General features: G+C 43.5%; 1 protein-coding gene across 3 annotated transcripts in view; it reads left to right on the top strand.

The window, feature by feature from the left end:
* The window catches only part of iqsec1a (IQ motif and Sec7 domain ArfGEF 1a), a 93,797-nt gene that overhangs the window by 17,048 nt on the left and 51,574 nt on the right, over nt 1-25,175 (top strand). Inside the window, exon 1 of one of the 3 annotated variants that reach the window (XM_060937085.1) lies at nt 9,809-9,829. The exons of 1 other annotated variant lie outside the window; for it this stretch is intronic. Coding sequence is in view for 1 of the 2 variants with exons in the window: in XM_060937083.1 (XP_060793066.1) it covers nt 15,240-15,304 (65 nt within the window). In the remaining variant the exon portion in view is untranslated. Of the gene's footprint in view, nt 1-9,808; nt 9,830-15,076; nt 15,305-25,175 lie in introns of those variants that run through there. One more of the 3 variants, XM_060937083.1, reaches the window with a different exon arrangement.

Genomic DNA, 25,175 nt, shown 5'->3' with positions numbered 1-25,175 from the left:
GGGATGAGGAGAGAGAGAGTGGGATGAGGAGAGAGAGAGTGGGATGAGGAGAGAGAGAGTGGGATGAGGGAGAGGAGAGAGTGGGATGAGGAGAGAGAGAGTGGGATGAGGAGAGAGAGAGTGGGATGAGGAGAGAGAGAGTGGGATGAGGGAGAGGAGAGGGAGAGAGTGGGATGAGGGAGAGGAGAGAGAGAGTGGGATGAGGGAGAGGAGAGAGAGAGTGGGATGAGGGAGAGGAGAGAGAGAGTGGGATGAGGGAGAGGAGAGAGAGTGGGATGAGGGAGAGGAGAGAGAGTGGGATGAGGGAGAGGAGAGAGAGTGGGATGAGGAGAGAGAGAGTGGGATGAGGGAGAGGAGAGAGTGGGATGAGGAGAGAGAGAGTGGGATGAGGAGAGAGAGAGTGGGATGAGGGAGAGGAGAGAGTGGGATGAGGAGAGAGAGAGAGTGGGATGAGGAGAGAGAGAGTGGGATGAGGGAGAGGAGAGAGAGAGAGAGTGGGATGAGGGAGAGGAGAGAGAGAGTGGGATGAGGGAGAGGAGAGAGAGTGGGATGAGGGAGAGGAGAGAGAGAGTGGGATGAGGAGAGAGAGAGTGGGATGAGGAGAGAGAGAGTGGGATGAGGAGAGAGAGAGTGGGATGAGGAGAGAGAGAGTGGGATGAGGAGAGAGAGAGTGGGATGAGGGAGAGGAGAGAGTGGGATGAGGAGAGAGAGAGTGGGATGAGGAGAGAGAGTGGGATGAGGAGAGAGAGAGTGGGATGAGGAGAGAGAGAGTGGGATGAGGGAGAGGAGAGGGAGAGAGTGGGATGAGGGAGAGGAGAGAGAGAGTGGGATGAGGGAGAGGAGAGAGAGAGTGGGATGAGGGAGAGGAGAGAGAGAGTGGGATGAGGGAGAGGAGAGAGAGTGGGATGAGGGAGAGGAGAGAGAGTGGGATGAGGGAGAGGAGAGAGAGTGGGATGAGGAGAGAGAGAGTGGGATGAGGGAGAGGAGAGAGTGGGATGAGGAGAGAGAGAGTGGGATGAGGAGAGAGAGAGTGGGATGAGGAGAGAGAGTGGGATGAGGAGAGAGAGAGTGGGATGAGGAGAGAGAGAGTGGGATGAGGGAGAGGAGAGGGAGAGAGTGGGATGAGGGAGAGGAGAGAGAGAGTGGGATGAGGGAGAGGAGAGAGAGAGTGGGATGAGGGAGAGGAGAGAGAGAGTGGGATGAGGGAGAGGAGAGAGAGTGGGATGAGGGAGAGGAGAGAGAGTGGGATGAGGGAGAGGAGAGAGAGTGGGATGAGGAGAGAGAGAGTGGGATGAGGGAGAGGAGAGAGTGGGATGAGGAGAGAGAGTGGGATGAGGAGAGAGAGAGTGGGATGAGGGAGAGGAGAGAGTGGGATGAGGAGAGAGAGAGAGTGGGATGAGGAGAGAGAGAGTGGGATGAGGGAGAGGAGAGAGAGAGAGAGTGGGATGAGGGAGAGGAGAGAGAGAGTGGGATGAGGGAGAGGAGAGAGAGAGTGGGATGAGGGAGAGGAGAGAGAGTGGGATGAGGGAGAGGAGAGAGAGAGAGAGTGGGATGAGGAGAGAGAGAGTGGGATGAGGGAGAGGAGAGAGAGAGAGAGTGGGATGAGGGAGAGGAGAGAGAGAGTGGGATGAGGGAGAGGAGAGAGAGAGTGGGATGAGGGAGTGAGAAGGTTAAGGGGAGAAAGGGATGAGTGTGGGAGATGAGGGGAGAGAGAGAGAGAGAGAGAGAGAGAGAGAGAGGGTGTTGGATGGTCAGTTTGGTGAACAGAGTGCAAATCAGAACCTGTAGGTTTTGTTTGTTTGTTTGTTTGTTTGTTTGTTTGTTTGTTTGTTTGTTTTTCCTTTTATTCTGGATGTGAGAAGGTTCTTCACCTCTCTGAAGAGTCTCTGATGGAACTCCGGCAGGTCGGTGGAGTTAAAAATAAATTAAAAACCAAAAAAACCCTCAAACTGACTTTAATCCTGGATCCAGCTGGATTTTGCTCTTTTTTTCTGGATTGAACATCACTCTGCGTATTTACTCTGGACTTCCTGACCCCAATGGACAATCTGGTTTGCAAACAGTAATCAGTCCGACATAAAATAAATGAAAGACATAAATACGGTACGTACACTCGCCGGCCACTTTATTAGGAACACCCCTACATCCACCTATTTCCTGCAGTTCTGTAATCAGCCGATCGCTCGATGCATCAAATCACGCAGATACAAATCAGGAGCTTCAGTTAACGTTCACAACGTTCAAACATCAGAACGGGAAAAATTGTCATCTCAAAGTGTGACTTTCTTTCTGTCTCTCACTGTGGTATGGGTGTTGGTGGTTTGAGCCAGATGAGTATTTTTGGTTTGAGTATTTCAGAAGCTGCTGATCTCCTCCTGGGGTTTTCACACACAACAGTCTCTAGAGTTTACACAGAATGGTGCAGAAAACAAAAAACACTGAGTGAGTGAGCGACAGTTCTGTGGGTGGAAACAAACGCCTTGTTGATAAGAGAGGGTCAGAGGGAAATGGACAGGAAGGATATAGTAACTCATATCATCACTCTTTACAACCGTGGTGAGCAGAAAAGCATCTCAGCAGAAGAACACATTGGGTTCCGCTCCTGCAGCCAAGAACAGGGACCTTAGAACCAACAACACGTTCCTATTAAAGTGGCCGGGGAGTGTACAATAAGCATACAGTAAATGTCCTCAGAATAAAAGTTGCAGTGAGTTATAAAGGAGTCCATCAGTAGTTTGTTAAAAATGTGTGCAATATCAACTCGGCCTGCAGCTCGTTTAAGAACCCAACAAGTCAGGGAACAAATGATTCCCCCCCCCCAGGGTCCATCACCCCCCTCCCTCAGAACGCCCACAGTTTAGTGTCATTTACAGCCTGGAGTCGTGAATCAGGGAGTGAAAGTGATTCACTGTGAATCATTCTGAAACTGTGAAGTAAATAACTGTGGATTAGAAGTTGTTCTGGTTGAATGTTGTGTTTCTGAGTCCCTCGAGAGCGTCGCAGGGATTTCACTCGTTTTCCTTTCGCCTGCTGTGGAACTTCACCGGATTTATTTTCTCCGTCTGCTTTACAGCACGAAGAGTCGCTTCACGTTAATGAGTCGAATTAAATGTTTGGTTTGGGTGTAATATTATCACATCACTGCAGCTCTGTGTGTGTGTGTGTGTGTGTGTGTGTGTGTGTGTGTGTAAAAGCTCACATCCTGTTCGTGATGTTTATGAACTCTGTGTTTTTCCCCTGAGGTTCTGTGTTTTTATCAGAGAACCATCACTGAATAAAGAACAGAAGTTCCTGGGAGGGGCTCAATGTGAAAAAACACACGGCCTGCTTCTCTTCCTTCCCATAACAAACCACATGTCACCTCCTCACGTTCATCACCTCCTCACGTTCATCACCTCCTCACATGCATCACCTCCTCACATTCATCACCTCCTCACGTTCATCACCTCCTCACATGCATCACCTCCTCACGTTCATCACCTCCTCATGTTCATCACCTCCTCATGTTCATCACCTCCTCATGTACATCACATTCATCACCTCACATTCATGAGAGCTCCTGCTGAGCTTGTGTATTGGGTTATGTTAAATAGCTTTAGATGTAAAGATTTAATGCACTTTTAATTAGTGTTTGAAGAAACGTCTGGGCCACTGAGGAACATCTGCTCTTTCACTGTTTTTTTTCCTTAAAACTGAAAACTAATAAAAATAATCTTCAAAGTTCTTCAGTATTACAGTGACATTTCCATCTGGTTCGTAAGACTCCGGCTTTATTCAGAGTGTTGTACAGGATCAGACACTTCACGTCACCGGTGTGTGTGTGTGTGTGTGTGTGTGTTAAGGATTACTGGACATAACAGAACATCTTTTACTTCCTACAGAACGTTAGTTTTGCTGTGCAGAGTTTGGACACATCACACTGCGTGTTAAATCAGGAGGGAATAACACACTGTGGGCTGGGCACTCGGAGGAAACTCATCCACACCGAAGGGTGATGCAGCATGACGTGGTGCTGAGTGACTGTTCCCTCTGACTGCGGGGTGTGTGTGTGTGTGTGTGTGTGTGTGTGTGTGTGTGTGTGTGTGTGTGTTAAGGATTACTGGACAACAACAAACACATCCTTTAGTTTATTAGTGAATGATGGAGTTTAACAGTTTACAGCTGAGCATCACACAGGAGAGTAGATTCATTACTCACCTTCCAGTCATACAACCACTCCATCATCTCTCTGTCTGTCTTCTCTCTCTCTCTCCCCCAGAAAGCATACACTCCTCTGTCCTGAGCACTTTCTCACGGTGGGAGTCTTTTCACAGTGTTGACACTGGAGACTCCTTCCATAAATATTAAATAAACATCTCCCAATTAAAATGTCACCACGTCACTGATCACTACGACTTTCTTTATTAAACATGTTCTTTAAACTCCTGTATGATTAGTGATTGTGTGTGTGTGCGTGTGTGTGTGTGTGTGTGTGTGTGTGTGTGTGTGTGTGTGTGTGTGTGTGTGTGTGTGCGCCCACTGTACAAGTGGCGAGTCCCTGTGAATGAGCTGTTACTATGGAAATGGTTAATAGTACAGAAGGAAGCCATGCTGTTCTACAGAAACAATGCAGAGCTTTTGACCAATCAGATTTGAGCGTTTAACCTGACTGTGGTGAGTTTTACTGGGTTTACGGTGTTTTACTGAGCATGGCTGTGAGGAGCAGCTCTTCATCCTCAACGTTCTTCATTGTTAATGCAGTAAAACATCATCAGAGCAGGATTTCCTTCCAGTGTGGGTTTCAGGCTGATGGTACAGGTTTCCCTGGGAATGTTGATGAAAGTTACAGCGGGGTTTTGGTGCCTGAAAGGGATCAGGAGTCATGAGGAGGAGGTCCAGATCATCATAACAAAATAACACAGGGGAAAGTCACTCAGATTCCACATCACGTTTTCGTCGATGTATACAATCCTGTACTACGTAAAAAAACCCACGATCCTGAAAAACGACATTGTGTTTTGTTTTTTTTGTGTGCTTTTCCCCCTCGGGTGTGTTTCTGGTGTGTGAGAGGCCACAGGAGTGATGGAAACGGTGGCCGTGTGCTCAATGCCAACGTCAACACAGCATGGGAGGGGCTACGTTTATCTGACTGACCTGTGTGTGTGTGTGTGTGTGTGTGTGTGTGTGTGTGTGTGTGTGTGTGTGTGTGTGTGTGGAGTTCTCACTACACTACTGAGAGCTGAATCATGAGAAGGAAAAGCTGTGAACGAGATTGACTGACTGATGTTTATTCAAGGAGGTAGGTGACGTTCTAAAGTTTAGAGTTTTGTCCTAAACATGGAACCTGGTTCTTTACTCAGATTTCAGCTGCTCGGTTCTGCAGGTTTATGGATCATTTCTGTACATCTACTGTTTATTATTTTAATCTGGAACAAGCTTCTCGATGATGTAGATCCTTTACAAAAAGGTTCCTCTTGAGAGTTCCTTGCTGATTTAGAAATCTAAATAATTTTCAAAGGTTCTTCATGGGTTCTTGGATGGTTAATGGGTTCTTAACTTAATAAAAAAGTTGGAATCCTTTCTTTTCTGCTATAGATGGGATTGGAATGAAGAACCATTAAATCTTCCTTTTCATGGGTTCTTATGTAAAAGTATATACAATCGTTACAGGTTCTTACCTTCTTATAAAGTTCTACACAGAACCCCTTCTGGGAAATACACCCTGGTTCTGTAATATCATGGATTTTACGTTGTTGTGTTTTATGGTTCTTGCAACTGCACTTGAAGATACAAAGTTCTTGCAATTTTCCAGATTGATGGACCTTTTCTTTAAAGTAATGATGGATGTCCTTTCTCTTTACTTAGTTGTTCGGTTCTTGACATTATATGGATGCCAAATAGGGATGTTGTGGAATAGGGCTATTTAATGTATTTGTATTATTTACTGTTTGATCTCAAGCACATTAAGAAGGCAAGAAACTCATCCTCTAATGACCTTTTGACGAGACACAGCTGTTAATTGAAAAGTATTCCAGATGACTCCCTCATGAAGCTGGTTAAGAGAATGACAATAGTGTACAAAGAGTCATCAGGGTAAACGCTGGATACACTGAAGAATCTCAAATATCAAACATTTTGTTTGTTTTTAACACTTTGTTTACCACATAATTCCAGATATGTTCCAGATGTTATTTCATAGTTTTGATGTCTTCAGTTTTGTTCTACAGTGTAGAGAATCGTCACAATACAGAAACACCTCTGAATGAGTAAAGGGTGTACAAACTTCTTTTGACTGGTTCTGTATTTAGTATATTTTGCTGAAATATTTACACATGCAGCGGCACGGTGGTGTAGTGGTTAGCGCTGTCGCCTCACAGCAAGAAGGTTCTGGGTTCGAGCCCCGTGGCCGGTGAGGGCCTTTCTGTGTGGAGTTTGCATGTTCTCCCCGTGTCCGCGTGGGTTTCCTCCGGGTGCTCCGGTTTCCCCCACAGTCCAAAGACATGCAGGTTAGGATAACTGGTGACTCTAAATTGAGCGTAGGTGTGAATGTGAGTGTGAATGGTTGTCTGTGTCTATGTGTCAGCCCTGTGATGACCTGGCGACTTGTCCAGGGTGAACCCCGCCTTTCACCCGTAGTCAGCTGGGATAGGATCCAGCTCGCCTGTGACCCTGTAGAACAGGATAAAGCGGCTACAGATAATGAGATGAGATGAGATTTACACATGCTTGAAACTGAAAGTTTGTAAAATCTCATAATGGAGCCTGATATTTTATCTTTTTTTTTTTTAATTCACAGAACATTCAGACTTTTTGAGAGACCCAATCAGACCTGAAGCTCAGCTTTAACCTTTTAAAAAGGGTTCCTCAGGAGTTCTTTGCACGTTTAAAGGAAATGTTTGAGTTGTTGTTGTTGTGCCCTTTAAAGTTGCTCCTCTAATGTACAGTACGACATAAAGAGCTTTTTACGATGCTGTAAGGAACAGTTTTCTTAACCCTGTAGTTAGCTTCAGTTCAGAGTACAAAGATTCTGAGTATTCTTAGTGTAAAGGAATATTTACAAAGTTAATTTTAGAATTTAAGTTACATTTTACGTAGCAGTGAAGTGTCCAGTGTGGACAAGGTTCTTCACCTTGTTTATTTTTTAATAATTATATATTCAATCTTCCAGAGTCCAAAACTCAGTAAATAACCTGAACACCTCACAGAGCAGTATACAGGAATGAGTCTCCTGGTTGTCAGGAAGGGGTCTCTGGGTTGTCAGGAAGGGGTCTCTGGGGTGCCGGGAAGGGGTCTCTGGGTGCCAAGAATGAGTCCCTGGGTTGGGTGCCAGGAATGAGTCTCCGGTGTCGGAAAGGGGTCTCCTGGTTGTTAGGAAGGAGTCTCCGGGTGCTGGGAAGGGGTATCTGGGTGCCAGGAATGAGTTTCTGAGTGTCAGGAAGGGGTCTCCTGGTTGTTGGGAAGGGGTCTCCTGGGTGTAGAGAAGGGGTCTCCTGGTTGTCAGGAAGGGGTCTTTTGGGTGCCAGGATGGGGTCTCCGGGGTGCTGGGATGGGGTCTTTGGGTGCCAGGAATGAGTCTCCCGGTGCTGGGAAGGGGTCTCTGGGTGTCAGAAAGGGGTCGCCTGGTTATCAGGATGGGGTCTTTGGGTGCCGGGAAGGGATCTTCGAGTTGTCAGAAGGAGGTCTCTGGTTGTCAGAAAGGGGTCTCTGGGTGCCAGGAATGAGTCTCTGGGTGTCAGAAAGGGGTCTTCTTGTTGTCAAGATGGGGTCTCCAGGGTGTCGGAAAGGGGTCTTCTGGTTGTCAGGAAGGGGTCTCTGAGTTGTTGGGAAGGGGTCTCCGGGTGCTCGGAAGGGGTATCTGGGTGCCAGGAATGAGTTTCCAGGTGTCAGAAAGGGGTCTCCTGGTTATCACGATGGGGTCTCCGGGGTGTCAGGAAGGGGTCTCCAGGTGTCGGAAAGGGGTCTCCTGGTTGTCAGGAAGGGGGTCTGTAGTGTCAGTGGAGATGTGGTTTTAGTGTTATTAGTGACAGAGACCAAAAAAATCAAAAACAGTGCAGTGTGAGCATCGGGACAGCAGATGGAGTTGTGTGCACTTTCGTGTGTGTGTGTGTGTGTGTGTGTGTGCGTGCACTGGGGATTGCCGTGTCATGTGCTCCCGCTGTGCTGTGTTTATTTTTTCTCTCTGTAGACACCCAGAGCTGTGGATTTGTGTAGTGCTGCTGTTGAGTGACCGACTCGTGACTCATGTTCTATTTGCTCTTTAGACAAAAACACTGCAGTGTAAATACAGAACACTTCGTTATTTCCTTCAGAGGAGAAACACAGCATTGTTTTGGTTCTCTGTTGGTTCTTGGCTGGAGTGAAGGTGATGTCCTTGAAACTAAACTATGAGGCCTGAGGTGCTTTACTATGAAAAGCTGTTTTTTGTTCGTTTATGTTCTCAGACATTTTGTGTTTATTTGGTGGTTTGTTCAGTGTAGGAACTGATCCTCGCCGACTGCCTGAACTCTGCTCTGACCTTGACCCCGACTCAGAAACATGATCCGTGACACCTGTATGAAGCAGGGCTCGGAGTCAAACAGGAAGGACATTTATTCACACTGTAATACTACGAGAGCTTCTCTGGTCAGATACATGACTCGTGCTCAATGAGATGAACTCATATGAATCAAATTCTAATCACTCGTGGATCAAATTTGAATTACTCATGAATCAATTTGAATCACTCATATGGATTAAACTATTTATACAGATCAAATTTGAATCACTCAGATAAACTGAACTCGAATCAGCCAACTGTATCATATTTGAAACACCCATATGAATCAAATATGAATCACTCAAATGAATCATTTTCATAACTAATATGAATTCATTTTAAATTCTCTTCATATGGATCAAATTTGAATCACTCAGGTGAATCAAATGTGAATCTCTCAGATGAACTGAATTAGAATCACTTGCATTAATCAAAATTGAATCACCCAGATGAATCAAATTTAATTCATTCACATGGATCAAGTTTGAATCACTTAGATGAATCAAATGCTCTATTCAGTATTATTAGGAGCTCATTTGAGCTGGTGAATCAAAGTTCAGGATAATAGTCAGGATTTCCAACAAGCTTTGTGGTTTATTTAATCTATAAACAGACAAAAACTTTAATCTGGTACTAAATTGTGTGTGTGTGTGTGTGGTGTGTGTGTGTGTAAATATTTTTATGAACTAGTTTCACGTTTAATGGGGTAAAACTTTGGTACCAGAAAAATAAATATTTGTGTTTTTTGTTTTTTTTTCCACATCTGGTTTGGTGTGTGTGTGTGAGAGAGAGAGAGAGAATACAGTGATGCCTGTCACGGTTTTAAATGCAAACATTCTTCTCGACTGGAGGAAGTTGTGAACAGAATTGTGAGCTTTCCTGATCTTTGATCTTGTCCTTCGTCCCCGAAGGTTCCTGGAGGCTCCACATCTGTTCCAGCTTTTCCTCCACCATCAGAGACTCGACTCGGCTCATCCTCTAATGACTGTCACTTCCTGTTCATCCGTGTGACTCTGAGGTGGACTTGCAGCAGAATTTTAGTCATTTTCTGGAAACTAAGAAGCACCTCTTCGAGCAGGCCGTGTACAGTTAACGGCCTCCATGCGCTCCTTTTTACATTTTTTTCCCTGCCATTGTATTGAATCATGACATCAGTGCTGTTAATTGCTTCCATCCTGAGCCAGAGTGCGTTCATTCCTCTCCTCTTCCAGCATAAGCAAATACGAGAGACGGCGCATGACATCAGAGGGGCGACGGCTGTTATTTAGGCCTCTCTGCTCGGGCTGAAGAACACAAAGCTGAGGATTGTGAGAGGTCTGGAGGGTGTTTTTTTTTTTTTTTTTGAGCCCTGCTGGTTTGCATTAACACATCTAACTCCGTCCCTCATGGGCGAGGCCCCCCTTTCTTTTTTCATTTCATTTTTCTTCTTGCTCTCGTTTTTCTTTTTGGTCTCCTCTTTGTTTTTGTAGGGAAGAAGGCGGGAAGGCTCTCGGTGTGAGCTGGAGGAAAAACTTTCCCCCTGCATTCTTGCTCAACTTGAAAGTCACTCATAGTTGAAGCTGAAATCCAGAAAACAATTATACTGACACTAAAACGAGGCAGAAGTGATGTGGAGCTTTGGGGTTTAGTTGTAGCTCAGGCACGTGTCGCGCGCGCGTGTGTGTGTGTGTGTGGAGCTCAGAGACTCAGGGAAATGTCTCGTTGGAAATCTCATCTGTGACCTCATCGTTTGTTTGGAGCGAGCCAACAGCGACTTTTATTCCTGACTTTATAGCAGACAGAACGCAGCCTCAGGAGTTCCTTAAAGTGCAGCTTACATTCTTTTATTTTCACAATTTATTATCGGGACTGGAATTAATTCTGCCGCGTTTCTCTACGATGGAATTTGGTAATCTTTTCTGTAGGCTGAACAATGCCTTTAACTTGCAGTGTGAAATCCACTGTGACACTCTGAGGAGGTCAGATAGCAGTTCGTTAAAGGTGGAGTCAGCGATTCGGATCTAATACACTGTTAATCAGAGTCAGTGAAATACCTCCTCACCGTCTGCTAGCTGTCTGTCCGCTGACGTAAAATCCAGTGTTCAAACTCAGCCCTGACTCCTTACATGGGAAACGAACTTGTGCCTCGGACCGAACCATGACACTGTTATAGCCAATCAGCAACAGGGGGCGGGGCATTCATACTCACACACAGGACGGGGGGGGGGGTGTCATTGTCAATGTACATGTGTAGGTTTTTGCAGGCGGAGCTTCTGAAGGGGTGCTGAAGAGAGGGGTAGAGGAGTGTGCCAGTCAACAGCCAGTCTTTCTCCACAATTAATCACGCCCCCTTTAATATAAAAGGAAAAAAGCTGTCTTTATTAATTGATAACAATGAATCACAAAACTAGCTATAAATGCTGACTAGCAGCAAAATAAGTTAACCGTGTAATCTGAGCCAATAGTGAGGGATGTCCAGTTCACTCACCAATACACACCGCAGATTAGCTCACAGGAAATCAATCCTAAATCTCCGAGTTCAGTTCGATTCCGGCGTGTTTGCTCTTTTGGAGTATCCCTCATGTTTTTCCTGAATTGTTCAACCTGAATTTTTAGGATTTTTTTTTTCTCCTCCCTGAATTTGATTTTTCAGAACCAGAATTCTAAGAGAGCTGAATTCAGATCCAATATATTCAAACATCAAATAACATTTACACGTTCACACTTATTTTAAACATTATACAGTTCTGTATCTGCTGACTTTGACTCCAGAAGTTAGAACAGAGAGAGTAAATGAATCTCATCATGAAGACCAGCAGTGAGAACGAGTGAGTAAAATAATCGCGAGGGGTGTGTGAATGGTTTTTATTATAGACGTGAGACTTGGTTTAAAATCTCAGAACAAGAGCCAGAAGAGCTGGTCACTTCGAGTGTGTGTGTGTGTGTGTGTGTGTGTGTGTGTGTGTGTGTGTGTGTGTGTAAATGTCAGATATGTGCTGAGGTTCAGCGGATGTGTACGATGACATGCTGACGGTTTTAAACTTGTTAATGAGAGAAAAGGGTCTCGAGTGGATTCTAGCCTCGGCGTTATCGGTTAAAATCCTCGTGTTGGTTTGTGGTTTGGATGAATGCAGTTATGGATTTTTTCATAACATTGGAGGATTTTTTTTTTTTGGGGGGGTGGGAGGGGGAGGTTTAATGTCCGGATATTGCTGTGACAGGTGATTTTTTTTTTGTGTGTGTGTGTGTGTGTGTGTACAGACAGCTGTACTTGCCCACTATAGAAACAAGCACAGCACTACAAGTGGGTTAAAATAGACACGTCACTCACACACTAGCTCACACACACACATCCCCACTGTCACTGTGTCAGCTCTGAATGGTTTATTTGGTCGGACACACACACACACACACACACACACACACACACACACACACACACACACACACACACACACACATTTACAGACATTTCTTTTCCCTGTTGTTTGAACTTAAGGGACGCAGTGGTGCCAAAGGAAGCAATCAGTTCCTCTGAAGAGAAACGTTCAGGCTGCTAATTAGTGTCCGAGGCCTGATTGGTCTCAAGGTGCCCTTACAAAAAAAACCTCGCTGCCATCTGGGAAATATCTCCTACATTCTCTCTCTCTCTCTCTCTCCAATTATTCACATAAATAAATAAATAAATATCCACTCGTGTTTCTGAGGGCACTTACAGTAATCACACTTCAAACAGACACTTGGGCTCCTTTTGGCCCAATCAGACCTTCTGTAATCTTACACACACACACACACACACACACACACACACACACACACACACACACACACACACACACACGAATACAGTATAAATTAAATTATAAAGCAGCTTGGACTCAACTGGAGCTGATGTGTGAATTTCAGTATCACATCATTTAGTGTACAGAAGACAATCTGGAAAGCTCCATGATTTTTGTAAAATTGGATTCTAATCTCAATTAAGTTCCAGGTTTTGGTTCTGATTCTGATTCTTTCTGTATAAAACACTGACTCTTCATACATCCCAATTTTCTGACATGTTCTCAACATGGCGGAGCCTCAATACAGCGGTGGTTTAAAAAATGATGATAATCAGGGTGCGATTTGTCAAAAAAACAGAAGGGGGGATGTTTTTTTTTTTAATTATGAAACGTCACAAAATTAAGGTAACAATAGGCTAACAGCTCAATAACATCCGATGATATCAAATGAATAACACTAAATGAAAACGAACACTAAACCAGAGATAGTAAATTCATCTTCCTATCTCTCTGACTAAATACACGAACACTAACACAACAAAGTTCGCATTGCTTGTCGCGTTGCTGTGATGTTTCTCTCCCTCCGGATTAAATGGACAGTGACTCGAAAATCACTAAAATACATGAATACTAAATGAACAGTTTGCTCTGATGGCGCAGTTCACATTGTGCGCAGCTTTCCAATTTAAACTGTTTTTTTCTCATCCTTATACTTCCTGTTTCATGGACTGTAACGGATTTGCTTATTTAGTAATTTTAATACAGAATTTACTTTGAAATTATAATCAGACACTCCAACGGCCCCCCCCCCCAAAAAAAAAAAAATCGGCCGTGAAAAAGGCGGCATCCGCCAAAAGGCGCGCTGTTTGCATCCCTGCATAGAACGCAAAGATATTGTTATTATCTACAATGTATCTATTTGCTGGGGACGTTCGTGAACATCAAAGCTGCCACTTCGGGTCATTTTGAAAGTGAGTGCAATGTAGACCATAGAAAACTGTGTCACAACATGCCTGTCATGTCAACTTTTTTTTTTGGTTTGTTTGTTTTCTTGACGGGGTTGTCCCCGAGGATTTTTTTTCAGCAGAGATAAAAACCAGAGGGGGGGGGATGATCCCCACCATCCCCCCCAGCAAATCGCACCCAGATGATAATATATTTTTTTAAAAATTCCAGAAAATAAGACGTTCATTGTTTTTCAGAAATTTACAAATAAACTTGAGAGAAATGTTGATGTTCCTCTGGGTTTCATCTTGTTTTCAGCCTCACTGGACCTTCACAGTGTCTGTATAAAAGATTAACGGCTACATGCAACCCTGCTAAATCTTTAGCTGCGCAGTCTTTTAGCTAGCCTCAGGTCTTAACGACAGTATTTGCTCAGAAATGCCACTAAAATCTGATTCGTCATCATGACGACCAGAGTAAATCTCATTTAGGACGAGCTGTTGGAGAAGAACAAAGTCTTTTTTTTAACTTTAATAGGATATCATGAGTGTAGCATGATGATAACTAGCTTATTAACATGCGTTAGCATAATGGTGTGTTGTGATTAGATGATAAACGTTCGTTAGCATGAACACATGAGATTTTAAGGAATCTGTAAAACAAAACAAAAAAAATCAAACTTTGTTAATTTTGTCAAGTTGTAAAAAATTTCGTAAACTCACTGTTAAAATGCCTTTTTTTAAATAAAAATTGGAATTTAATTTAAAATACTTCCTCTTTTTCTATGTATAGTTTATTTTTATTTAATTTTTACAATACCCTGAAATATTTTCTATAAATCACCATATGCTTATTTTTGTATTTATATTTTCATCTAATTTTTTAATTTTCTTCAAATAACGAAATCATCTTTGATTGGTATTTGAATTTTGTTAAATGTTTTTGTTTTGTGCGTGTGTAATTTTTATAACTTGATTGTACGGCACTTTGAGCTTCCACGTGTTTGAACAGCGCTTGATAAATATAAATTATTTATTTATTTTCTTTTTTCATTTCTGTTCTCCGCAGAATATCTTCTTTTTAAAAACCGTTTTATTTACTTATTTATTGTGCATTACTTAAATTATATCCACATATTTATGTTGTAAATCAAAAATGGACAAAATGGACTAATTTATGAAAAATAATAATAATAGAAACAATGTAGGCGTCCGACACCCCCCTAAACCTCTCAGTGGTTTGGTCCACTGATTGTGACGGCTCTTATTTATTTATGACGTAATATCATGGGATTATTTTCATTTCTTGGTTGCAGGTTCTATTTTTGAGTTTTCAAAGAATTTGATTTAAAAGATCTTCCTTTCCTTTAATTCGTCTCTCGGTTCTGCTGAGTGGGTTCTAGAGTGGTTCTGCATTTATGTAGGACAATGAAAGCCAGGTGTATAATTCTTCCTCTCTACGTCCCTGTTTGCTGAAGGCTCTATTAATAGACGTACATCTCTCCCCCCCCCCCCCCCCCACACACACACACACTCTCTCTCTCTCTACCATTCTCCCACTGTCTTTACAGAGGCGGACAAACAACCTCTCGTTCTTTTAGTTTCATTCTTACATCTCTCTCTCTCTCTCTCTCTCTCTCTGTTTTTGATCATTGTGGACTGCAGTGGCTTCTTGAGAAACCGTTCCTGTTCTCACCATCCATCAGCTCTTGGCTCAGTGTCGGAGCGTCCTGAGCGAGTCCCCCCCCCCACCCCCATGTCCTTCCATTCACACAGCACATGCCCTCTCTCTCTTTCTTCCCCTCGGTCCCCCCCTCCTCTCATCACACTCGCTGCTCAGGAGTAGGACAGAGCAGAGCTGGAGAAGGAAGGAAAGAAGGAGTGAGTGTGTGTGTGTGTGTGAGAGAGAGAGAGAGAGCAGAAATGGCGTGTGTGAGTTACGGGTCTGATCTCGAGGCTGGTTGTGCTCTGTGGTCTGGCGTGGATCTCTACAGGAGTGTGTGTTAGCCGGAGGGAAGGATGTGGTGTTTGCAGTGTAACTCGGAGAAGACCCTGTCTCTCCTGGAGCTGGAGCTGGATGGATGGTAAGGCTGTGTGTGTGTGTGTGTGTGTGTGTGTGTGTGTGTGTGTGTGTGTGTGTGTGTGCACTCAGATTAAGAGATGTTTCCTCCAGTGTACACAGTGCTGTGGTCTTGACAGAGAACTGTTCTAAAGCTCCATCTTCTCTCGAGAGAACTCCACGCAGGTCTGAGTCCAACAGTTCTATCTGGAGTCTCTTAACTACTATTCTGACAAGATTAGATTCGCAGACGTGTGTGTGTGTGTGTGTGTTAAGTAAGTAACGCTCCTGGAGGATGTGAGGAGTAAATCTGATTGATTCTCGCAGGATAACTTGATCTCTGTATAAATCACACAGATGGGCGTGTCTTTAACACTAGAGTGAAAAATTCCACGAGTACCTCATACGCTCATTTGAATACACACTGATTGATTTAGTGTTTGTTATGGGGTGTGTGGTCATGTTCCATCATAAGTAGGTCACGTGATCATAAAATGTACCTGTACCTTTACCTGTCCGAGGAGCTCAGTAATTTCCCCGAACACCTGGAAGCGTCACTTCTCTGACACGCCCTTTTAAAACCCCAGCGCTTCCTGGAGTGTCTCAGGATCTTGTCCGTTCAGGTGAGATTTTTATGACCTGAAGTTATTTCTACTGTTCAGCTTATGGAACATAAAATAATCTTTCCAGTCACATGACTCGAAAGAACTCGAGTGCTGCGAAGTCACTTCCGTGTCCATTTGGAAGGACAGTTGAGAATACCACAGAGGTTTGCGTTGTTCCCTTTGACCTTTTGACTCAACACGTTTCATATCTCCCAGTCAAGGACAGGTGTGTGTGTGTGTGTGTGTGTGTGTACTGTATATCTGTACATTACTGAATTATCCTCATGATTCACAGCACCAGACTTCAGTTGTTGAACAGAAAGATGTTTCAGTCGAGTCTTCATGCTTTATTTCTGAAGGTATCTAACTGACACCGTCTGAACCCAACTCCATCCCGATCCTGTGACAGAACACGCCAGTATTTGAGCTTGAAATGTTCTTTTAATCTCATTTAGAACATGTAAAGCTACAGTAAGTCGTCTTTCAACCAAACAAACACCAGGCAGCTTTGCATTTGGCCGTCCCCTGTTCCACACGAGCTGTTTTTTTTAGTCTTGCCGTGATGGATTGGACATAACGGTGTCACATTTCACCCGTGCCAGGCCAGATCAGGAAACAGCTTGCATAAGGGAACTCTCGTGCTTCCTCACTCCAGCACAACAAGCAACTTTGCATCCTCACCCCAAACTCCAGGACTGATCGTAAAGACTGGAAGATTTGAACATCCCTCTGTACAAATGATTTTTTTTTTGCCAATTGCATAATGTCTGGCCATCACCGTTCGCCCTGCCAGCTCTACCCCAGCTTCCTGCCAACTACGTTACACCATGCTGTCTCTCACAAGCTGGTCACGGCTCGTCTTAAAACTCCGCCAACTGTATTGTTGTGTTTAGTGTTTTTGTGGTTGTTTCAGTCACAAGGCCATGACTCATGTCTTTATTAAAAACATTTCGACCAGGAGTTATTCATGTGCTGGAGAAGGTTCAGGAATCAAGGAGTCATTTCTTTTCCATCACTTCACACACTGGGGAAAAAAATAAGGGACAAATAATGTAAGTGGACACTCAGGGGTCGGACTACGTCCCGTACCTTAGACAGGTTTTAAATTGACACTACACTCTTGGGAAAAGGGATTTGGAAGAGTTCTTTATAACCGGGTTCTACTTGAAACAGAGTTCTATTGTTCCTGCTTCTAAGGTTCTACCAAAACTTAAAACCCTTTAGGTTTTTCCCGGTGAGTCAGACTGAAGAACACTTTTTCTGGTGCTAAATGGAACTTTGTTTTTTCACTAAGAGGGTCCTTAAAGGTCCAATGACTTGCAGATTTTACCCCAAAGACTCTGAGGAACCACCCCAAAGATTTGAGCGTACTACCCGAATGACAGCGCCTGGAGGTTTTTATTCCAGTGACATAAGAGAACCACACCAATGAGTTTTAGTTTGTACCACAGTGACTCAAGGGTCCCACTCCAATAACAGGACGGTGGCACTCTAATGACTTGAGGATTTTACCCCGATGATTCTAGACCACCACTCCAACACCTCCAGGGCATCACCTCACTAACTGGAAGTTTTTATCCCAATGACATGATGGTTCCAGCCCAATGACTTCGGGATTTTACCCCAATGACTGGAAGGTTCACCCCAGTTACTTAAGAGTGTTACTCCAATGCCTCAGGGGTATCATCCCCAAAACTGGGAGCGTGTCTCACCAATAACTTGAGCAATTTACCCCAATGACTCAAAGATACAATCGCCCCAATGACAGGAGGTTTTTACCCCAATGACTCAAGGGTGTCCCCATAATCGCTGGAGGATTTTTACCCCCATAATTTTTTGACTACCCCTCCAGTTTATATCCTGAAGTGTCTGTTCTGTTGATTATTAGCACACATCCAGTCTTTCTTCAACCGGTCTGTACAGACAGAGTTTCCACCTCACGAAAGGTGTAAATTAATAAAGTAAATATATAAATGCAGGCAAGATATTTTAATTATGAACTTTGGCAGTCCAAACATTTAATTATTTTAGACTTCTTAATTTGTTTTAAAGCTGTACTGCTTTTCAGATCTTTCAAGTGTGGGTCATAAAAAGAATTTTCTCGACACCCAATTATTTTTGTTTAGTGACTGAAAGCTACTGAATTCGAATCACAGACTTCCAATTTTTTTTTAAAATAGAACAATTAATGAGTTTATCTCCACGTGGCAGTAAATTCTCCGCTATTTTTTCCTGCTTCCCCATGACCCAATACAAGATACTACGTCGTGCATCACGTGGTGGGCTTTCCCCGTTCACGCAAGGCATTGTGGGATACAAATTTGAAACAGGAGAGAAAAATGGAGGACGTGAGTGTGCGAATGAAACGTGGAAGAGCGACTACAGTAACGGAAAGAAAGCGAGAAGAAAAGACGTTATGTTATATAAGAAGGAAAGGAAACGCAGGACCAAACTAATAAATATGGGCGCTCAGCGAGCACCTCGGTGTGATCAGCTGTTCGTTTAGCGACAGAATGATGGAACTGTCAGTGCACGCTCAAAGGGAAACCTGTAGATGGCAGTAATGCAACACTGTGGACGCCAGCTGCTGTAAAACCCAAAAGAAGAAGAAGAAGGTAAACCTGCGCATGCGCACACGGACTTCCTCTGTCTGCTTGACTGCGCCAAGCGAGCGATTTCATGCACATTATTTGCTTTAATCCCCTCAAATTAAATAACTTCCCAGCCACAGAATGGCCTGATATTTTGTGAGATATTACAGAAATAAACAGATATCACAATCACCACATTTCAGACAGAACTAAATTTCACCGGTTTTATGAAATCGAAAAGCCGTCTCGCTTTAAGGAGTTGAAACTGAAGACTTTGGTTTAATTTGTTCAGCGTGTCTTCCTGCCTAAAATTACAGTAAGATTTGGAAAAGTTGGAATAAAATGAACAAATCCTTCATCGTCATATGCAGTTGCTTGCAAATTTATTTGGGTGTCTTTAGTCGGCCTTTCTTCTGTTTGGTTTTTCTCTTTGAGGGAACGGATTTGATGGACATTCCGTGGTGTCTGTGATTTACACCTTCTTTTCTGCAGCTATGGACTCTTTGTATAATTTATGGGCGTGTCGGTCGGTCTGTGTTGCTTTTTACCGTCTCCTCCATCTTTTTAATGACAGAAGGCTTTGGTCTTATGGATGTTTTCGTTTGCTTTATGCAATTTCCGTGTGCCTCCAGTTTAGATAGAGATTCATCACCGATGGGATGCAATACTGATGTTTTTAAAGTTTGGCGATAATGGGACGGAAACTTGTTTTCAAACTTCTTTTCCACATCAGTCTTTGGGTGAAATACATAAACTTCACCCCCTTTGGGCAAAAATGGCATTTCAGAGTTGTGAGCTCTGTGCATTATTAGATCTTCCACATCTCTTATCAAAAGACTCGTCTGCTGATCAGTGAGTATCGGCTCAACTTGATCTGGCGCTTCGACCTCCATCGTGTAGCTACTATGGGCCGATAACGTCACCGTGGAGACAATCTGTGACGTCCATGTCATTGTTCTGTAGACCCGTAGCAACATCTGTAAAATTAACCATCCCTGATGCATCATCCGTACGAAATCCGTAACCAATCTGTAATCTACTGAAACGTCCGTGACCGATCCGTAAATGATTAGCATCCGTATTAATCTCCGTAACCACTCCGTATTTTGTATCCTTTTTTATTATATTTCCGTAATCCGTACCGCGTGACCTATCTGTACTTTGCCAACCACCTAAAGCTTCTTTATATCGCAAGAACCGTTAACTGTTTAAAGAGGCTTTACAAAGTGTTAGAAACAGCAAAAGCTCACGAAGTCTCCGAGTCGTCGTGATGTTGGGGAAATATTTTAATCAGTGTTTACCACTCATTAAAAATTGGAGCGAATAAAATTCAGATATTGGAAGTTCTGATGTTGATGTTAATCTTTTCTGTGTGTGTGTGTGTGTGTGTGTGTGTGTGTGTGTGTGTGTTGAGTGATAGCATTTAGCAGATGTCTTGTGTTATGGATGTAGTGCCTTCGTAGTCGAGCATCACATTGCTCACATCAGTGTTTGGGAACATGTGGGGAAACACTTACAGATGCTGACATGCTGGAGGGTGATTACACAGACAGATATGTATACACACACACACACACACACACACACACACACACACACACACACCACTCAGACCTGCTGTTCATTAACAGGTCAGATTCCCAGAACTCCCATGGACTTGTTCCTGCTCCCCCTCCGTACTCCTTCCCTCTCCTGCCATTGAGCCTCGCTTATTCATCCGACTGGGAATGTTGGAAAGTTTCCCGACATTAACCCCAAAGTTCTGCTTGTTAGGAACCCTAGAGAGTGCTCAGGAGGAAGGTGGAGGAAGAGTTGCAGGAATGTTTTAAGAGCTCGCTCAGCTGGATAAACCCGATCCTGGCCTCTGCTCGCCTCAGAATTCTCACTCTGTTCCATCAGGAAGCAAACGTCCGACTGAGAGAGGCACCTCGACCTCCTACCTCCACACCGGGAAATGAACCAACCCCCAGTTTTTGCTAACACATGGCCTTCCGAACATTCCTATCATGTTAATCATTCTGGTGAATTTATTGCGCTCTTCTAGCACCCTGACTTGTGAGAGTTAAGCGTTAGCACATGGACTCCTCAGAGGTGACGACCTCAAATAAAGTGCCGTTTATGGGCCGCTCCTGCCTCCAGCGTTGGCTCTGAATGGGAAATTCTTGTAGGTTTTCCTGTTATTTATCTTAATTACATAAACGTCTTATAACAGTCTACTTCATATGAGATATATATATAATTTTTTTTTTTTTTTGCCATGGCTTTATTGTGTTTCTGCCCTTTGTGGTGGTCTGTACGAGTCCAGTTGTTCTGGAAAGAGTTTTAACGCATGCACTGGGAGATTTAATAAAATAAACAATACTCACCCTAGCATGTAATTAAGTCATATTATAACACATGCACGCTTTGTGATTTCCTCCAGTTCAGAACGAAGCAGGATTCTGGAACCTGCTTTAACGTGGCATGTGTTAAAACGTTTGCAGGTTGATTGAGTTAAAGTGCCGTCAGGAGTGTGGCGGAGAATTTTGATATGAAGTTATTAAAAGCCGTGTGTTATGTGAGGTGTTATGCGAGGCCTCCATCACGTCCTCAAACAGCTGTTCTGTCCAGAACGTTCTCTTTCCGACCTTGGTGTGGGCCGAAGGTGAGTCGGATCTTTCCTTTGGGGGAAGAACACAGAGCGCTCTGAGGCTCATCGAGGTTTGATGAATTTCAACAAGTTTCCCTGCGTTGAGAGAAGAACGGAATGTTCACGTGCTCCAAACTCACTGTTAACCAACTGATATTGAACAGTTACTCCATGAAATCAAGTCGTACATGAGCTGATAGGTGACGAGGCGCCTAGCACCGAGATTGACTGGAATAACTGTTTTGTTCTATCCACATTCACAGAGCATTTTTATTTTCATTTTTTTGTAAATTTGATAAATAAAAGCTTTATACAAAACATCCAACAAAATCATTTCCGTTTAGAATGTAAACAACAGGGATGTGATTTTTCCGCAAATTGGCGGAATTCCGCTTTTTTCAACTCAAAATTTGAAAAAAAAATTTTTTTCCCGATTTTTCGCTCAAAAATCCACATTTGTATCCTATTCGTTCCGACTTTCAGTAATTCCGTCATTGAGATGAAACGAGGTACGTGATTGGCCCATTGCTCTGTAACAACCAATGAATGCGCTTGTTAGATAGCTGTACGTAAGCTCGCTTCAAACAAAGAGTTGAAAGATGGCAGCCTCCGTGATCGAGCGTAAAGATGCAAATTGAGTTAAAGAAATCGACAGAATAGTGAAAAACAAGTTCCGCTGGGAATGGTTGGAGAAAGAGGTTGCTACAGACGTTGGACATAAGACTGTGAGACATTTGTTCAGCGATTTCGTTCTTTGGGGGAGGGCAGAGGTCTCTGGCTGTCAAGTTTGGGGATACTGGGACCTACCCTGCCCGAGCTACGAGCGTGCAAAGTCGGGCTGGAGCCCGGGATAGAAACGAAACCTAAGCGGAGCGCCGCAGCTCGCCTTGGAGCGAATTACGTCCCGAGACATGGGGCTAGCGCGCCCTGCCCGCGCTGGTTCTTTGGGGGGAGCCCGGGATAGAAACGAAACCTAAGTGAGTGAACACAGTAGTTTTGAATATCCTTAAGTGAGTGAACACTGTGGAGTTATGATTATCCGTTGGTGAGTGAACACTATAGAGTTATGTATATGAAGTTGACATTGCTAGAGTAGAAACTGCAGAAAAAAGTGACTGATCTGCTGGAACTGGACATGGATGCTCGCATCTTTTTTCTTTGAGAGTTCCTGAAGACTTGTGGATGAATTCTTATGTTGCATCATGTTTGTTTGAAAAGGCACATTTAGGTATGTTCAACTTCGACAGTAATTGAAAGTATAAATTTTGTTTTTCCTTATACAATTTTCTATTTATTCTAATGCAGATGATTTAATTTAGAATGACATTTTTAGGTTTCATGTTTTGGCTTTTTGTCAGTTAAGAATCACTGAATTTACTATAGGGGCTCAGAGTTGCATGTTGACCATTAAATTGGCTTGAATTTGTTAATCATGACAAGTTTTTTCTTGTGTGTTTGCTTGCCATTTTAGTACAATTTTTAAGTCAGAAAACCCCAGAACCCAGGAGCTTCGGGGGACTTCGGCCCCCTTGTCCCCCCACCAGGGCGCTGCCTTGGACCAGCTTGGGGCCTGCGGCCCCCAGACCCCCGGCTAAAATTTTCAGATAATTTCACCAGCCCCAAATCACATCCCTGAAACAAACTGGCGAAATGACAGGAGCAATTTGTGAAAAATGTGATGATGATAATTCTTGAAAAATGTAATAGAAAAAGATATGTTCTTACCATCAAATAGTTTCATTCCATATTTTGTTGCTTTTTTTTTGTATTTTTTGTGGTTTTGTTTTCGAGTAGTTTTTATTTTGTCCTCGGTTGGTTCAGCAACACGCTCCGCCATTTTGTTTTTCTCTACTCACAGTATATGAGTTGATATCCTGGTAGTAGAGTAGCCAATCAGAGCACACAATTGCTCATATCCAGTGAATGTGGAGAGAATGATGGCAGATGTTATATTTCTGTAAGTTACACAGCTATAAAACAGATACAGGAACAATTCCGCTGCTCAGATGAGACCGATGTGAGAGAAGGTCTTCGTCTTACTAAAGCTGTTCTTATGGACTTTTATTCAACTTGTCCAACAGTAAAAAGTAGTTCCGGTTATTTTGCTGTATCCATACACCATCAGAAAGAAAATGTATTTCCTATGAACATTTATCCCACAGCGCTGTAGGATTCTGGACTGTGATTGGTCTGGATGAAGGTGCTGATCGCAGCTCTGACAGTAGCGCAGGTTTATTCAGTTCTGAACAGGACTTTGAAGTCCAGAAAGCTGAGGCCTGGCAGGCGTGCCATCAGATAAAAAAGATGCAGAAGTCCTCAATGAGAAGAGAGTTAAAGATCAAACTTTTCCAGGCCACAGCAGAATCCATTCTCCTGTATGGGTTGGAAACATGGACCATACCGAAAGCTCTCGCTAAGCGCATCGACGGCTGTTACACATGCTACAAATGAGGATCAACTACAAACTATTCAATGGAAACCTACCCAGAGTTACCACCAAAATCCAAGAGAGGAAGATGAAGCTCGCAGGCCACATCAGACGACATGACGTCCTCCAGGCTGCTGTTCTGGGACCTGAAGCATGGTGAACGAGGACGCCGGCGTCCCCACCTTACATTCCTTGACATGCTTTACAGAGACCCCGAACTCGACAGTGTTGCTGAGATAGAAAGCCTGATGCTAGACAGATGTGTGGTGGTAAACCAGAACATCTCGGATGATGAAGCCGCCCTAACATCTATTAAAGCGCTCTTTTGAATACGTTATTGTTTCTATAGTAACGGCTGATTCACAGGGACGTGTACGGATGTTGGACACTCCACTGATGATACGTTTTCTTAAACTAAGTTGAAATGTGTGTGTGGTTTCTGTAAGGAGTCTCCAGTGTCAGCACTCTGTACCAGTCAGAGGTGAAGCTGGAACTTTAAGGACAGAGGAGTTTACACTTCTTCTTTACAGTTTCTCAGGAACATGATGGAACAAGCTGCCATGATTTTATCTGATTAACTTCAAGAGAGAGAATACAGAGAGAGGCTGGTGAGGGAACGTCAGTGACAACACGAACTAACTAGTTTCAGGAACATTAAATGTACCTATAAACAGAGGAGTGTTTAGTTCCTGTCGAAGGTTCCTCCTGGACAGGAAGAGAAGCCCACATGGTTCCACGGAGCGTAAACAGCGTGTTGTGTGTTCGTTTTGCGACAGCATGAAGTCAGTTGTGTCGTCGTACTCTCAGCGCCTGCGTTTGATTTCCACGCTGTTAAATTCAATTAAAGCTTTCTGATTGGTTGTTTCCCGTCAGCCCTCTGTGCTTCATCACATCTGTGTGTTTGAGTAAATGGGAGCTGACCTGTATTTAGGACGCCGTTCCTTTTCTTGAGAAGGAACAGGCGTTCAGCGCAGGCTGCTCCTGTGGTGGTTTTGCTTGCAGGAAAAAAAACTCGTTCTGTATTTTACAATATGATATAGTCGTGAGTAAATGTGATTTAAGGTCGTATTTATGTCCTGTCTGATACCCGAGTGAAAAATCCATCCATCTAAAGATGGATGTGTTTCCAGACAGGCTGAACGAGCAGCTCCGTGTTCACGCCGTGGTGTAGAATCTCTCTGATCTGCTGTGAGACGCTGCTTCTCTTTGGCCTTCTGAATACGTTGCGTGGAACTGGCACGGAGGATTGTACACTGTGGTTAGAAATCGATTGTTGGTGCAATTTCAATCGATAGAGTGATACTGCAGGAAGATCTGTAAACATTCATGTTTAAGAATATTTTTAGCCGGCAGTTTTGCACAAGATGGACATTTATTTGCTCCATGAAGCTAATTAGTGCTCTATTGCAACGGAATTCTGGTTTTATAAATCAAAACCCCTGTTCACACCCAACATTAGCCTGCGTCCTGATGGCGATCGGATTTCGTGCATTGTTTCTGGACAGATCCTGACACTTATTTATTATATCATTCTTTAGCTGCATTTATTTTCAAGCACAAATGTCCCACAAATCCTGTCTCAGACTCGCACACACTTTCAGATGATTTAATCAAATCATCTGCTCATGAAACGTATAAATGAA

Source organism: Neoarius graeffei, chromosome 13 (genome assembly GCF_027579695.1).
Source record: "Neoarius graeffei isolate fNeoGra1 chromosome 13, fNeoGra1.pri, whole genome shotgun sequence".
Lineage (NCBI taxonomy): Eukaryota > Metazoa > Chordata > Actinopteri > Siluriformes > Ariidae > Neoarius > Neoarius graeffei.
Note: the sequence above shows the minus strand (reverse complement) of the source record. Positions and strands in the feature narration are given on the sequence as shown.